Here is a 17,090-nt window from a genome sequence, read left to right as displayed (position 1 = left end):
AAAAAAAAAAAAAAAGTACAACAGCCTTGTACTCCAGGTGGCAGATCTGCACCCCACACACAGAATGCAATCCCATGCCACACAATGACATTTCAGTCAGCACGATTGCTCGATTGTAAGATAGCCCGGGTGTGTTGTAGGATCCCCCAGCTGGGTCTGTGTAAGTACACGCCGTGGTGTCCACACAGCTGTGAAGTTGCCTAATCGCGGTCCTCAGATCATATCCTTGCTTTCTAGTGATGCGTGATCATGCACGTGTGGGCACCTGTGCAGAAAAAGACCACTTAAAATTTATATGAAAAGGGCAGGGGCTTGACGAATCAGAGGGCACAGATCAGTGTGTAGGAAGAGAAGAAGGAGATGATGGGAGACAAAATAATAAGGGGCAAATTGAGCAAGTTAACAACCAACGTTAAGTGAAAGAGCTCGAAGTTCAGGGCAAGGGCACACAGTCTGTATACGGGCAGAGAATGGTGTCATGTGGCACTCCCAGAAGAAGATGTGGAAATGTAATGTTCACTTCCTAAGACAGAAAAGTTGTAGAGCCAGGGCTTTATTCTCAAATCTTGCAGACAATTTCCAGGTTTATTCTTCCCATTATTGAGGAATTTGAGAGGATTTTATTCCCATACACTCTGAGATCCCGCTAAATGCTTTTGAAACAATGGCATGGATGGGAAGTTTATAGTTTTGTGCCTTTGCAAATAGAATCACTTGTTTTAAGGCAACCAGGCAGCTTTATTATAAAGAGCATAGCTGCATTTATTGAGGAGGGGCGCTTGGAAAGTGGATATCAGGAATTCGGAGCTCAAAAGTAACAGAGCAGAAGCCAGCAGAATGGTCCAACTAAGCACTTAGCTGATTCTTTTTAGGGTGCATTGTGTTCATTCCTGCAAGAAATGTTTCCAAACCCTCAGACCTGGGCAAATGGTTCATGGCATAATCCCCTTCGTGTAAACGAGCCCTTCTTTTGAGGTAGTTTTATAGAATGTGAAAGCAAACATTACCCACTCTTTCCCAGATATCTCAGTCCTAACGCCAACCCCTTCTCTCTGTTGGGGGTCCCCTCTCCATCCAATTTCTTTGCCTCCTCATTCCCTCGTTACATTGGTAACGTGCATTGTTATTATTCCAGTCAAAATGCTTCAGGCTGGGGAACTTTATAAAGAAAAAGGCTGGGTTTTGGTTCCTGGTTCTGGTCTAAGGTCAAGGACCATCCATGTTTGTCTACATCATCTGGTCTCTCTCCTTATTTTTTTATTTTTGAGTCACGGTTTCACTACGTAGTTTAGGCAGGACTTGAACTCACTGTGTATCCCAGGCTAGCCTCAAACTCACAGTGATCCTCCTGCCTCAGCCTCCAGAGTGCTGGGATTACAGGCGTGCACCACTGCACCTGGCCTGGTCTCTCTTTGTACAAGGCCATCAGTATTAAATCTCAGGAGCTCCACCCTGATTGCCTTATCTAATCTAAAAGCCATCACTGCAATCGGACTGAGTTTCCACTCTCTTAATGCCTCAATTTCACCACATGGACCCCGGGGGACTCTCAAACATAAGTAAACTCATGCTCTTCTCTTTTCACATACACATCAACTCTAAAGTAGGCAAAAATCCCCCATTTTATGGAGGAGGAAACAGAGCTACCATGGCGATACTGAATGCACCAGGTAAGCATGGATGTAAGGTGTGCCAGGGCCTCAGTTCCTCCCTGGCATGGAGCCGGCTGCCTCCATTTCTCTCTTTGGCACTTCCTATCCGGGCTGAGTCTCCAGAGCACCACACAGCCTGCTTCTGTCCCCCCTCTTCTCCCACACGCATCAGCGAGCACGCCCCATGAATGTGCCCCCAGAGCCCATGGATTCCACTTTGGCTCATGTCATTTTTAAGTAGCATCATAGCATGGTAAACAGTATGACAGGGAGGCTAATGAGTGAGACCTCAAAGCCCTTTTATCTCCTTACTAATTTAATTCACTTTAATTGTAGCTTTGCAGTAGCAAGGTTTTAACTCAAAGAATGGCTCCCCCAATAAAGGTAGGAGGTCACGTGGAATGGGGGTGGCAACACCAATACAAACCAATGAGGGGTTTTGGGCGAAGGGGTTTGGTACTTCTCATGTCTTCCTGCCTTTCCACGTAACACAGGCACCAGGTGGCAGAGTGCAGGGGTACTCATCAGGTGCCATTGTCCCGTGCAGCTGGAAAAGCGGGGAGGCTGTGCCCTATGCAGTCATTTGAGGGCTTAGGCTCCATCTGTCCTGTGCCTCCCCTACTTTGTGGCCTCGCTCTGTTCTTTGTCCACATGGGACAGCAGACCAGAGAGAGCAAGGAGTGGGCAGGGCTTCAAGGGCCAAACCTGCAAGTGGCAAATATCACTTGTCTTCCTTCCACGGCCCAGAGCCTTCCGCTGGCCCACGCTCATGCCAAGGTGGGGTGCTAGAAAACGTACTCTTTCCCACTCAGAAAAGAAAGGTTGCCTCTGTCCCGTCTCGACTCAGGTTATCTCGCTCCTCCTTTGGTTTGTTTGGGGATCTGAGCTCATCGTTTCGGAACAGCAATCACTGTCTTTGTCACCGTCATCCCTTGTGATCTCTCTCAAATATCTAAGAAACAGGCTGATGGCTGTAGCTCTCTTCATCATTGACCTCCGGGTTCAGCATCTTGGTCTAGACTTGAGTCTAGAGAAAGGACTTAAGCTCAGGTGTAACTTCACTTCTTTATTTTGTTTTGTGCTGCTGCGGATTGAGCCTAGGCCCTTGTGCATGCTAGGCAAATGCTGTACTACTGAACTGCTGCACCCCAGTTTTAACTTCACCTTTTGATCTTGTTGCTCCCAGTGTCTGCTACCCAGCTCTGGGCTCTTTACCCATCATGGGGCCTCTCTTGCAGCCTTAGGAACACTGACTCATTGCTCTCAACAAATTTGACAAACACAAAAGAGAAAAACCACCCTTTTCTGGAAAAGGGCTTCAGGCATGTAGAGACACCATGAGTATTTGTGAATAAAAAGGGTGTGCTCTCTTATCTACAGTATTTACAAAACCAGGGTGCCCTGGGTTTTATAAAAGAGGGAGAGGAGGAGGAGGAGGAGGCAGTGAGGATATAACAATTGAATTCCACTCTCTTCCCAGAAGTAAGGTTGTGAAATTGGTCGTTGGTGGTTGGGGGACTTCAGCACAGGGTGCAGGGCCAGAGACTGATGCGTCTGTGTCCTATTCTCAGAGTGACTCAGGCTCCTCCTACCATCGGGAGACTTGGATTTCATTGGAGAGTCCCTGGATTCAGAAAAGAAAGGGGCAAAGAATTCACAGACTATTTGGTCTCTTCTAAATATTATTAGTCCTTAATTATGAGGAAGGAAGAAAGAAGTGAGGGAGAGAGAGGGAAGGTGAGGGAGGGAAGGAAGGAAGAAAAGAAAGAAGGGAAGGAGAAAAGGAGAAAGAAGGGAGGACTCCTTTCCCTCACAAACTCAGTGTGGCATTTCTGGACCATGAGGGCAGTTACTGGGCTGTGTTTCTCTGAGTTGTCCAGAGCCTAGAGGGCTGATTAAGAGTGGAATTCGTTTAGAAACAGGTTGTTCAGCGTTTTCCCAGTGGGAGCTCTATGTTAATTTGTGTTATTCGAAATTTACAACGTCATAGTAACACCTTAGAGTTATGCAGTGGTTTATGGTGGATAACAGATGATCCTGTCTGTTTCATCATTTGTTTCTCCTAACAAAACTTGGGGACACCAATTCTGAGAGGTGAGCGTCAGTCCTTCACCCTAGTCCCAATTTGAATCTCAGTCTTGACACTGTTAGTGGCTCACTCATGGTAGAGATCTGAAGCTATCGGGGACTCAGAAATCTACTGACTTAAATATAGGCCTTGGTGCTGACTTACGCAGAGATGAAGCGAATCTTTTCTTAAGAACAATGTGTGCTTACCAACACCTATATAGGAAAGGTTATAGCTGTAAATGCACACATAAAAGTATAGAATATTCCCCAATAAGTAACCCGATGATACCTTTCTAGGTCCCAGGAAGACAAGAACAATCCAAATCTGAAAATAATAGAATGAAAGAAATTTTAAAGATCGGAGTGGAAATTCATGAAATTGAAATGAAAACAAAAACAAACAAACAAACCAGTGCAAAGGATCAGTGAGTCAAAGAGCTGATTCTTAGATAGAAGGAGATCTGGGGAGAGGGGGGACAAGTAAGTGGGGAGGGGAAGGGGAAGTGAAAAGGATTAAGTTGCGATATGTGTCTGTGACAGTTCAGCCGTGATGAATGTGTTTAGTAAGCACTGCAAAAATATACTAACAAAAAAATCGAGGAGAAAAGAATGTGTTTAACCTGAACCCACAGATGCTTGCTGCCGGGGGTGGGGGGGTGATCAATATGTGTATCACCCTCAGGCTCCGGAAGTCCCTGGCACCCTGGCGTATTGACCTAAGAGAAATCCTGTGGAGAAGCAGGTTGACCTTGTTTCAACCCACCCGCCCCAACCTGCTATTCCCCTGGGACCCTTTGGCACACTTGCCATGATTCGTCGAAAGTCAGTTCTTTCCATCATCCTGGTCGTTCTTGTAGTCATTAGACCCGCATGCAAATGAGTTTTCACTGTCAGTGTGACGGGGAGAACGATCCCAAGGATGACTTCTCTATATTTTTCTGAAGATGGAGGAGTGCTCCTGCTGCTCTTTAGGGACTTGTTATTAGAATTCTCTAGAGAAAACTTGATCTTAGCCAAAGGCTGAGAAACGATTAGAGAAACGGAATTAATAGAAAACGTATGTATAATACATCAGGGATTGTTAGGTGGGCTTATGGAGGAGGGAGATTGGAGGAGGGAGAGTATGCAATGGCCATCTGCATGCTGGGGAGCCACAGATCCAGCAGCTGCTTAATCTAAAATGGCAGCTGCAGAACAAGAGGGATCAAGGTTGCAGCACCTGTCCGAGGTCAAAGGCCTGAAAGCTCACTTGGGATCACAAGTCTTAGTTGAAAGGCTGAAGAAACTGAGACTTGGAGACCAGAGTCAATGGCAACAAAGGATGGACCCTCTCAGAAAGACTGTAGTTCTTCAGAAGGAGGCAGCTTCCTTCTTCTTTCCCCTTTTATTCTGTCCAGGCTACCAGCCTATTGGTTTCTGCCACGCACAACCCAGCAGTGTCTTCCTCACTCAATTTGCTGATGGACATGCCAATCATCTATGGACACTCCCAGCACTATGCTTTATTAATCTACTAGCAGTTTCTAATCCATTCAAGTTGACATATCATGACTAATGGTCACATTCATGGAGCTCATTTCCCAGGAACTCTTCCTCTTTGTTTAAAAAATGAACACATAATAATCTTTATCTAAACTACTCTTCAAGCCAGGCATGGTGCCGCATGCCTGTAATTCCAGCACTTGGGAGGCTGAGGTAGGAGGATCGCTGTGAGTTCGAGACCAGCCTGGGCTACATAGTGAGTTCCAGGTCAGTCTCAACTACGTAGTGAGACCCTGTCTCAAAAAACCAAAATAAATAAATAAAAATAAACTACTCTTCATATCTTCCCAATCCAAGCCTTTCAAGATCTTCTTTTGAGAAAGGTTCCAGCCTGGTTGTAGCTGTAGAAGAATCCACAATGGGGGTCTTCAGCAGGGAGAGAAGCTCTTGGAGTTAGATCATCCTCGGCTCTTCTCAGGTCCTTGAACTATGTGAAGGACACAGTCTATGACCTCCCATTTCCCCCTTTCCCCTCTTTAACCAGGATCACCACGGTGTCTCAGGCTACACTGGACTCCATAACCTCACATTTTAAGAGTGTGTACTTTCATCTTTTAGGATAGTAAATACTTGCCTATAAATACAGAGCTAGACTGTACAATGTCTAGCTGAGACTATAAGAGATGAAGCATTTTGGGACTGGGGATTTAGCTCAGTGGTTTTGCCACCTGCCTCGCAAGTGCAAGGTCCTGAGTTCGATCCCTGGTACCAAAAAACCAAAAAGAAAGAAAGCATTTTTGATATAATGGAAATTTTAATCCAGATAGCTATTAACCAAAAGCCACATTAGTAGCTAGTATTTTGTTTCGTTCCTTTTTAATGTTCTCTTTTGAGCCAGCCAGGAAACCAAGGTGTGGGGAAGCAAAGGGGGTCTTTGAATGGGCTCAGCCCCCTGGAAAGAGTGGGCTTGGTCATTGGGGAAACAGACACACACTGCAGAGGAAACTAGCCTGGGGGCAGCTCATCTGTCATCTGTGCTTTGTTCAAGGCCAGTCTTGCTAGAAGGTTGCCATTGCAACCTCATCCCATCTCCATCCTGGGGTATACTTGATCCTGAGCCCATCTTCCCTCTCCACCCTGTCACTTCTCCATCCACCCCTGGACTCCTTGGCCACTCCTGGACATTCTTATGACCTGCAGTTGCTCTGCCTTCAGAGGACGTCTGGGTACAACCTCCTGCCCCTCCAGCTTGTTGGTGTGACTGCTGCCGTCTGGCCTTGCCGGCACTCGGCAGAATTGACCCTCCAGGCCTCGGGCCTCTCCTGTGCTTGTTGCCTTCCCTGTATTTACATTAGAGCCCATGGCCCATCATTTCGAGTAGTCTCTTGCCAATACTCACTTTCAAACTTGTTGGCCTCAACCCTTGTGAAGAAATAATACAGATCACCCAGCACTCACCTGCATACAGCTATACATACACACTCGTGTATGTGTATGCTTCTTCCGATTTTAATTCAACCACAGCCATTTAAAACTTCCTCCCTGAACATCAGTTCTTACAACTACAGCCCTATAGACTCACTTCTCTTATCTTCATCAGGCTGTTGTCATAGTCATTTATGTGAAATGGTTTCCTGTGGCTGCTGTGGCGAATTATCACGAACCTAGTGGCGTAGAACAGCGCACAGTTCTGGAGGTCAAAGTCTCCAATGAAGGTGTTGGCCAGGCTGTCTTCTTGTTTTTACCATTTCTAGAAGCTGCCTACATGCTCGGATACACGGCTGCAACAATCCAACTGTAATTCCATTGTCGCGCCTTTGATTTTGACCCTCATGCTTGTCTCCCTTTCAGAACTTGTGATTCGATTAGGCACTTCCGGATAACCCAAGATAAACTCTCCATAAAGACCCCTGGCTTAATCACACCTGCAGTGTATCATGGTACAGTGTAAGGCAGCACGATCACAAGTCTCGGAGTCAAGACCTGTGGTCCCCTTTAGGAGGCATTTTCCTTCCTATCAAAAGAACCGTTTTGATTTTCCCAACTTCCACTCACTTTCCAACCTTTTCTAAACAGGTTGATGTTTGCACTCGCTATCCAAAACTCATCTTTCAAGTGCTCCACATTACTTAAATGAATGGGCAGTTGTAGTTGTCCTTCCTGACCTTTTGAGCTTCTGCCTACAGAATGACACTCGCAAAATCGTGATAGGATGTGCGGTGGGGGTGGGCGGCGTAGGCTGCTGCACTGTCCTGTGCGTGGGCGTTTTGCTGTAAATGGTCCCAAGAGAGCCAGTGCTGTGGTGGGGTGGGACCATGTGACAAGAGCGTGAGGATAGGTGATGGCCCAGCGCAGGCCAGGGGACCAAGCAGAGCCCACCTGGGTTCCCTACAGGGAGACCTTGCAGCCCAGGACCTTGGGGGTTTCCGTCTGGCAGGGTGCGCTGTGAGGGTGATGGTGCTGCTTGGGCGAGGAGGACCCTCGGACTCACATTGGTGCCAGACGTTCTTCTCCTGCTCCTGTTGGCTTTGCTTCTCTAAGTGAACTTAACTCAGGGTGGCTGCTTTCACTGTCATCCTTCCTGCAGTTTTCAAGGGTGGAAATAAAGGAGTTCGGAAGTGGAGCTCAGATCTGGGCCGAGCCTGCCTGTAGCTGTTCACAGCCTTCCTTCCTCAGAACACTGTGGATGGGCGAATGGGACCACCCCATGCCGGACTGCTTTGGTCTCTTAGACTGGGTTTCCTGGAAGCCCTAGGAGCTGGCCTGGGTGACTCTTGCCAGGAATTATGTATCCGAGAGGATTTTGAAACTGAGCAGAAGTAAAGGAAGCACGGGTCATCGGTGTGGGAATCCAGGCGTTCTGACATGGCCCTTCCTCTCCCTAGCTCCTCCCTCCAGAGGCCCCTGGCTGCCAACCGTGTCTCCCACACACCTCACCAAAAAGTCCCTGGCAGTGCTCCCAGCAGCCTTGCTGTTGACCTCCTGAGGTGTGAGAAGGAGGAAGGAATCTACGTTTTGGATGAACCTTCCTTTCTCCTTTCTGAGAAATGGTCCGGATCCCAAGGCCTGCCTGCTCCTCCTCAGAGCTCCTCAAAGCTCAGGCCCAGCACGGCTTCTTCAACTTGCCCGAGAAGCATCTGAAGAAGCCGGAATTGGGAGCCTGGCTTAGTCTCCTGGCTGCTGCAACAGATTTCTAAAACTTGGGTGGCTGAACACTTCAGAAATTTATCCTTTCCCAGTTCTGGAGTCCAGAAGTCAGAAATCAAAGTGTTGACAGGGCCTTGTTCTCTCCCTGCTCTGAGGAGAATCCATCTTTGCCTCTTCCAGCTTCCGGTGGTGGCCAGAAACCCTCAGTTTCCTTTGGCTTGTAGATGCATCTCTCCAGTCTTCACACAGCTGTCTCCTTCCGAGTCTCCTCCTCTTCTTCAAGGACAGTACACAGTCATATGGTATTAGGGATCCTGCTTTATGTATGGCCTCATATCTGTAGTGACTCTCATTCCAAATAAGGTACTGTTCTGAAGCTCCTGGTAAACACAAATCTGTGGAACACTATTCAGTCCACAGCAAAGAGCATCATTCCCCTTCCCCACCATAGCACATGTCTTCCCGGCAGGCCTTGCACAGCCCAGAGAGCCCCTCCTGGTTTGCTATCCAGGGCCACGATGAATAGGAATGGTATCCTGAGGTAGAACTGCATCTCTCCCTCCAGGAAGGCCTAGGAGATCAGGGAATGCAAGTCTCCTTCATGACAGGCATCCACATGCCTAAGGACACCCACTCAGCCTATTTTCCTGCTTTAGAAAGGAGCTATCACTCTGTGGCTCCTGGCCAACCCCCTCGTGCTTCCTGAAGGGGAAAGTGTCCTCCCAGCCTCACAATGGGCCACCCCAGAGCGAGGCTCCCAGCCCAGCCATGACAGCTGCCTCCTCCTGCAGCCCCAACTCCGGGCCTCACTTGGGGATCTCTTTACATCCCCTTTACGGAGCACACACCCCACATCTTCCAGACCCAGCAGCCCCTTTTCTGGGGGCACTTATGTCCTCCTGCTTCTAAACCTGCGAAGGACTGGTGGGTTCCTGGGCTTCTTGTAACCCAGCTGAATATTTTCCAGGTTACCTAACCAAACTCCTGCAAAACCACACCGCCTATGCCTGTGATGGGGACCATTTGAATCTCCAGTGCCCTCGGCATTCTACGATAAGTGTCCAATCAGCATTTTATGGGCAAGATTACCAAATGTGTAGCTCCCAGCAGCCTGACTCCCAGAGGGAAGACAGCTTAAACTGTGTGGCACCCACCACCTTGCAGGTATTAACTTTTGTAGATATGTTGTGATCAAATGGCTCTTTCCCTGTCTCTCTCTCCCCTCTCCCCCTCCCTCTCTCCACTTTCCCATATATATTTGTGAAACAAACCTGATCCATGAAAAACATCCCAACTATTCATACAAATCACCAATTTTGAAAGCGAGCTGTTATTTGTGTCTTAAAGGATTCTTTACCTTACAAGTGCAAATAGAATCCTTACCTATTGGAGACCACCCTAGTACGACTGCAACATAAATTTACTTATAGGCAAACACCTTCTGGCAGTGAAGCAAAGAATAACCGTGTTGGGCTTCAACTACCAGGCCTGCACCTCCCACAAATACACTAGCGTGGTGTATTGTGGGAATTCTTTGGTGCAAACTACAAGTTATACCTGTAAAGCAGATATATGAAGTCACAACCAACTTTTCAGACAGTGGACTTCAGAAAGAATAATGTCAGTGACTATCATTAGCTTCCCCCCTTGTAGATAATCATGCTGTTCTCACTTGGAGTTATTTTCAGCAGCCTCTGCTGAATTTGTTCTTATAAATAGAACCAGGAATTGGAGGGAAGGGATTTTAAATCACTTGGGGGATCATATTTGGGAAAAGAATTGGTAGAGGAAAAGATGAAACTAACATTTTAATAATAGTTTTAGAATATTCATGGCTTGAAAATGACCTAAACAACTATTCCACCATCCCTGGCCCCTCAACATTTAACTAATTGGCCAAAATTACTGAATTACTTGGTCTTAGATTTTTTTAATGCCTCCTAAATCCCATATGAAAACATTGAAGGTAGAGTGTTTAGAGCAGGTGTTAAATTAGAAGTCAGTTTTATTTTGTCTGCCATAAGAAACGTAGATAAAGACAAATTTACTAAGAGGACTAAGGAAAAATAGAAGAAGCTTTAATACTCTGTTGTTCTTCCCAAAGTCCAAAGAAGAGAGATAAAAATAATATGACATGTGAAGATTTTTCTGTTTCTCACGCTTTTTTATTACTGTCATTCCAAGAATCTTTGTGTTCAGGTAGCTATGTGATCTGTGAAAACGTCAAGTAGTCAGAAAGAGTGCATTTGAATGAATTTCCTTAACGTGGCTTCCAGACATGTTTCTTTAGGAGGCAGGCGAGTGGTTCGTTTCCTTGTGTGACCCACCCTAGCCCGATGCCTCCTCTCGGTGCTCTGCTCAGGAGAGACATCCCTGTGCGCCTGACCCGTTCCCCACCACTGTCCTGCCTCATCCCTTGTACCCGTACTTCCTGCTGCCCTGCTAAACACAACAGAATAGTGTTGGCCAGTGCCCCAAGGGCAGAAGCTCCTGCTCTGTGAAAGTATGAGCTCCTGGCACGCTGGAGTCCCTGCCTCAGCCAGGTGCCCCCGGGGGAAGAGGATGTTCCATTAGGCTGACAAGTTAGCATTTGTGAACACAGCTCTGATGGTGTTCAGAGAGCTTGTTTGCCAGAAACATCCCCACGCACTGCTTTTTTATCCAGAGATCAAGAGGCCCTTTCCTTTATGACTTTGAAACTACCAGGTGCCGAGGCAAGGTGCTTCCTCAGAGGGGCGGTGCTTAAGGTAGAGAGAGGACAGGTTGACATCCGTACAGGTGACCGCCACTGACCCAGCCCACGGCTGATGTCAACAGAAAGTCCCTCTCGGCATTTTCCAGCTTGTGACAGTTTGGACACAGCCTCTTCTGGCTGCCACTCTGGGGTCTAGTGGGGGGGGCTTCCTTAGTCCAGTCCTAGAGTATTAAGTAGACTTATGGAACTTTTTTGACGGTATGTGATATCTTTTTTTTTTTTTTTTTATGTACTGGGGATTGAACTCAGGTCCTTGCACTGGCGAGGCAGGCAGTGGCGCCACTGAGCTAAATTCCTGGCCCCATGGTATCATTTTTGCCAGGACCAACCTGGGACCTCTGAGTTCATCCCAAGTAGGTTTCTGTTTGGAAACTAGGAGCTGGAATAATAAGACTGGACCTTTCTGGGAACCAGTGTGGGACGCTCTGTGAGCTTCCAAGGTGAAGATTCATTCACAAGTGAGGGAGTTGTTTGGAAAAACCAGGGTGTGTGTGTGTGTGTGTGTGTGTGTGTGTGTAAGCTTTTAGGTCAAATGCTTAACAATGTGTCAGTATTCTACTAAGGGAATCTCTGTACAAGGGAGACATGGGCCCTGTGTCCTTGAGTTTGGTCAGGGTAGGAATCAGCTTGTTTTTGACCTGTCTACTGGTCATGAGCTGGAAAGACTTATGGGGTCTTGAGGACTCCTCCCCATACACTGTGCTCCTTGTGACCAACCTCATGAATGTCCCTAGAGACTGGGAAGGGCCATTTCTAAGGGTGACGACCTATGCTATGATTCCCGGTGGTCATTGTTATTTGGCTTCTAAAGTGAGGGCCCCTCCTCAAAGTCCCCTCCAGTCTGACACTCAAAGGTAACACAGGACCTCACCCATGTCCCCTGGAGCCTCTGTATGTGACACTTTTGCCAAAAGAATCAACAATAGTGCCAGCTGTGGCCGGTTGGGAACTGGCTCTGCTGGATCGGGTTTCTCCCTGTGGGAAGGGGAAGCCCATCAGCCTCAGATATGAACTTCCAACCTCCCAGCTCAGGCTGGACAGGGAGGCAGCCCACTCCTCAGGGCCCAGAGCAGTCCAGATTGGGGGTCTGGTAGACACTGTGTATAGTTTACAAGCCTGTCCCTTTTCTACCCCTCCTTCCTTCTAGAAGGTGCTGGATGAATGCCAGAACCAGCGGGCCTGCCACCTCCTGGTCAATAGCCGTGTCTTTGGACCTGACCTTTGTCCAGGACGCAGTAAATACCTCCTGGTCTCCTTTAAGTGCCAACCTAGTAAGTAACTTCTGAGGGGGGACAGTGTGGTGTTGGGCTGGGTCCTGGTTTCATTGACACTCCTGAAAACTATTCACCCGTGGTGTTTGTCCAATTTGGAAACTTTTAATAGAAAGGTGGGGATGAGCATCCTCAATCCATGAATTTAAAACTAAACCACTTCCCAATATATGAAACTCAGTTGTACTGATGCTAAGAATAGTAGAGGTTGTGAGGAACTGCAGTTACTTTCCCTCAAAATGAGGAGTTAATTCTGCTCTTTGGAGGCACTCTTGTTGGAAGGTTTGATTTTTCCTTGGGGACCAACCTCGTGAATGTCCTCAGAGCCCACGGCCTCAGGTGCCTATGAGCTGCCTCCGCCCTTCCTGGCTCTGGTGACTACGTTCTGTTAGCCATCTTTGTTCCTGAGGAGAATGTGAAAGGACAATGTCTAGAGTAGTCTCTTTCATTCTGCTTCCTGGACTTTTCTCCATCGCCCGTTGCCATTTCTGTGGCACGTTGGTTTTGAGAGAACCAGAAGGGATCACTTTTGTGAGGCAGAAGCCATCACTGTTCAGTGAGAGAATTAGCTTCCAGGTACAGAGGATGTGTCCGGGAGAAACCCCAGGTAACTGCAGCAGGAGACACTCACAAACACTGTGTTGAGGAAAATGATGATGACATAACCAAAACACGCAGGATAGTAATTTTTAGTTTCCCCCACCACCACCCCAACCCAGCCATTTTGATTTTTGCACTTTGTTCCTGGTTGGTTCCATCCAGGAAGCTCAGTGTTCCCTGGAAATGGGGCCTAGGAGCTGGAAGCGGGGGACACCATGAACACTTGAGAGATTCCTGATCCCTTCAGTGAAAATCCAGGCTTCTCCCACACCCAGATGCCTTGGACCTGCCCCTGGAGCTGTACCCAGTACTGTGCACGCCTTCCCTCACTCACACACTCACAGTCACACATCCATGTGGGTGCACACACAACCACACACTCCCGATGCACCCAACAGACACCGCACTTTATCATGCACGCAGACACCATCCTACCCACGTGCCTTATGCACCCTCAAACACAGTCACACGATCGCACACGTCCAGGCTATCACACGCGCTCACTTGCACATGCTCACGCACACACAGCCACATATACCCACCCACACCCGCATGCACACACAATCACAAATGCCCACAAATGGGCCAGGACACCCCCGAGCAGCCAGCCCCACCTTCCCCTGGGAGCCACCGGCGGCCCCACCAACTCCAGGCTCAGTTGCCGGGCCTAGGAAAATCACCTCCGTGTCTCCGTACTCTTTGTGTGCCTCCTGCAGCTGCATCTCAAGCACAAGATGCCTTTGACTGTGTCCTCGACCTCCAGGAGCTTTGCCTTCATTTTCTTTCCCCTTCTGTCCTCCACTTCCCTCCTTCACGGTGAAAAAGAATAGCCCTCTCAAAAGCAGCCCTTGTTCAAAGTGGTAGCAGTGGGTGAATCCAGGTGGTGGGGATATGACTGCGTATTGTGACATTGTTTCACATTTTCTAGGCATTTAAAGCTTTTTATAGTAAAATGTTGGGGGGAAAAAACCCAGCCTCTTAGGGACATCAATCCCTAAGAGATCTGTGCAATCCTGGCAGATTCTTTGTGTATGACTCCATTTTATGTTATTATAATGAGATACCTGAGGCTGGGTGAGTTATAAAGAAAAGAGGTTTATTTTGGCTCATAGTTCTGGTCCAAGGCCAAGGGCTTCTTGGGGCAGAGTCCTAAGGTGGCTCAGGGCATCATATGGTGAGAAGCAGACAATGTGTGTGTGTGTGTGTGTGTGTGTGTGTGTGTGTGTGTGTGTGCTTGTGTGCGCACGCGCGCACCTCCACTGGTCTCTATCCCTCTCCTTGTAAAGCTACCAATATTCAGTCATAGGAGCTGTACCTGGGTAATTTAATCCTAAACACCTCCAAAGGCCCCATTGCTAAACACCATAGCTGGGTTAAATTTCTACCATCTTAATACCTTGCAGTGGGGATTAAACTGCAACATGAGTTTCTGAGAGGACAAACTTTATTCAAACTGTAGCCCTTGGACCCTTCCATGGGGGACCACAGTCTCGTTCCACAGAGTACGGTTTAGGCTGTTTATTAATTTCATCTCAGCCAACACTTACTAAGCACCTGCCGTGTACAGCTCTTGAGCCAGGGCTTGCATACAAAGCAACCTCACATCCCACAGAGGCTTCCTGAATGGCGGTTCTCTTCTTTTCCTACACCCCTTCCAGAGCAGTTTCCACCGCTCGTTCAATGAATACTTATCGAACTTTTCCATCGCTTGCTCCTTACCATTGCTTAGGTTCCAGCCAGAGAATACCTTTCTCGGGTGATGTACTTTGTCCAAAAATATATAGTGAAGACCCCACCGCTCTCATGCTGCCACCATCTCTTTCGATGAAAGCCACTTCGCCATTTGGACTTACGCTGCTCATTTGTGACTTGTGGGTTACTTTACACACACATACCCCATCAAAACTGTAAGTGTGCAGATGGCAGGGACTCCGTTGCTCACCATTGTGAGCCCAGCACAGTGTGGGAGTTGAGTGCATTTATGGAACACACGCTCACCGACAGAAGCCAGGTGTGGTAACCGGAGCTCACAGCCTAGCGGGACTGGAAGTTCAAGGTGGAATCACAGAAACGCATGCAAGATTTGGAATGGGTCATGGCTTCCACAGAGGCACTGGATTCCACGCAGAGAGCTCGTAGAAGGCACTGACCTCCATCTGGTTCTGGAGCACTTTCCTGAGCAAGTGATGCTGCCGCTAAAAACTGCAGGGGTAGAGGTGGGAGAACTCAGGAAGAGCAGCCCATCCTGAGTCTCGAGGCTGGAGGTGGCAAGCGCCTGGCACAGGCAGGGAAGAAGGCGGGAGGACTGGGGCTGAGAGGCAGCATGGAGCCCAGGCTGGAGAGCTGGAGCAGGATCCAGTGCCCTCATGGCCAAGGAGCGGGTTTGGAGTCTGTCTGCCAGGTTGCATCTCCATAAGGCAGCGTGTAATGAAGTCATGGAACCACCCCTGCTGCCTGTGGAGAAAAGGTGGGGCCAAAGCCCTGCGGAACTTACTGAGGCACGGCAGGCTGAGGCCTCCGAATTTTGCAGGTGGAAGGGAGACATTGTTCACATCCCCTGTCTCTAGCTGCAGCCCTCCTACTTCCTGGGGCTCTTCTTTGTCTCCCCAGTTCCATCTCTGTGTCACCCTAGATCTACCCTGCACCCCGCAATGTGCAGAGCGATTATGCACCTCTCTCCCAGCTCTGCCTGTGTCCTGTAAAACCACCAGGGGAACTGGCAAGTGCTACAAATCAGGGTGGTTGGTTGGCTTCCTGGAGAGCTAGCCAGTCTTTACTGGGAACTCTTTTCCTTAGTGTGATTCATGTTCCCTCGACTCCTCAAATCTCAACCTTTCAGGGGATGTTGGTTTCATCAGATGGGGATTTAGGCAGTTCTGGGATCGGATCCCTCTCTGCTGTCAGTCGCTGTGTGATCTGGACAGTACAAGGATGTCTTCTGAGGCTCTGGGACTCCACTGTAAATGAAGATGACGCCTCTTCCACACGGGGGTGTTGAGAAGACTGTAAATATGCAGCGTCCTAGGGAAAATGCTCAGCCCAGAGCTTACTGTGGAAGTGAGCTCAGTCACTGGTAGCTGTTGCCCCAATAAGCAGATTAAGGTAATTCTTGCCAAAGCTCTGAAGGACTGAAAGGCAGTAAGGTACCAAGGGCAGAGGTGGTGAGTGGCGTGGTCTGTCCTGGGTGCATGGCAGGGTGCTTTGCCTGTGCAGAATTTAAAACAGAGTACAAGAGAGCAGCGTCTGTCTGCATTTTACTACCACCACGCACTGGCAATCTCAAGCAGTGCCAGTAATAAAACATTCTTATCCAGACGGGCCACCCCCTCCCGCCACCTTTGAAAGGCCATTGCTAATAGGCAGATGTGTACGAATGTCCCCAATTTAGGATAGTGGCACACGGTGGTGCAAAGATGACACACATTCAGTAGAAACCATGCTTTGTATTTTTAAATTTAATTTTATTATTTTTTGGTGCTGGGGATTGTACACAGTGAATTTCGGGTTCTGATCATTCCCTAAACCAGCCTTATGCAATAGGATCTTCTCCTACAGTTCTGGCCCCAGTCAGCCATCCGATCACAACCTCAAGCAGCAGATTCTCAATGGTGCACCATGCTCTTAAGCTTCCAGGTTCAGTACATCGGGGCTGTGAAGTACTTTAAATTCTGATTTATTTAAAAAGGGAAAAATATTTTTCTTTTTCTTTTTTTTTTAAGCTTACAAACCGGGCACAGTGGTACATGCCTATACTCCTAGCACTCAAAGAGGCTGAGGCAGGAAGACCACAAGTTTGAATTCAACTTGGACAATTTAATTTAGCAAGACCCTATCTCAAAACAACAACAAAAAAAACACACACACAAAAAGGGCTGTAGCTCAGTGGCGGTGTGCCACTAAATTCAACCCTCTAGGACTGAAAAAAAAAAAAAATGAAAGGGCTGGGGGTAGAGGCTGAGGGGAAGACCACAAGTTTGAATTCAACTTGGACAATTTAATTTAGCAAGACCCTATCTCAAAACAACAACAAAAAAAACACACACACAAAAAGGGCTGTAGCTCAGTGGCGGTGTGCCACTAAATTCAACCCCCTCGGACTGAAAAAAAAAAAAA

General features: G+C 47.9%; 1 protein-coding gene across 4 annotated transcripts in view; it reads left to right on the top strand.

The window, feature by feature from the left end:
• Positions 1-17,090, top strand: part of Eva1c (eva-1 homolog C) — a 90,132-nt gene that overhangs the window by 28,933 nt on the left and 44,109 nt on the right. For 3 of the 4 annotated variants that reach the window (XM_019205185.2, XM_033768188.1, XM_019205187.2), the window contains 2 exons: positions 9,319-9,515; positions 12,254-12,377. In XM_019205185.2, coding sequence (XP_019060730.1) covers positions 9,444-9,515; positions 12,254-12,377 — 196 coding nt within the window. In that variant the 5' untranslated portion in view covers positions 9,319-9,443. The remainder of the gene's footprint in view (positions 1-9,318; positions 9,516-12,253; positions 12,378-17,090) is intronic. The other variant, XM_033768189.1, reaches the window with a different exon arrangement.

This window comes from Fukomys damarensis, unplaced genomic scaffold (genome assembly GCF_012274545.1).
Source record: "Fukomys damarensis isolate Sample0158 unplaced genomic scaffold, DMR_v1.0_HiC HiC_scaffold_24, whole genome shotgun sequence".
Classification (NCBI taxonomy): Eukaryota; Metazoa; Chordata; class Mammalia; order Rodentia; family Bathyergidae; genus Fukomys; species Fukomys damarensis.
This window is presented reverse-complemented; position numbering and strand designations above follow the sequence as displayed.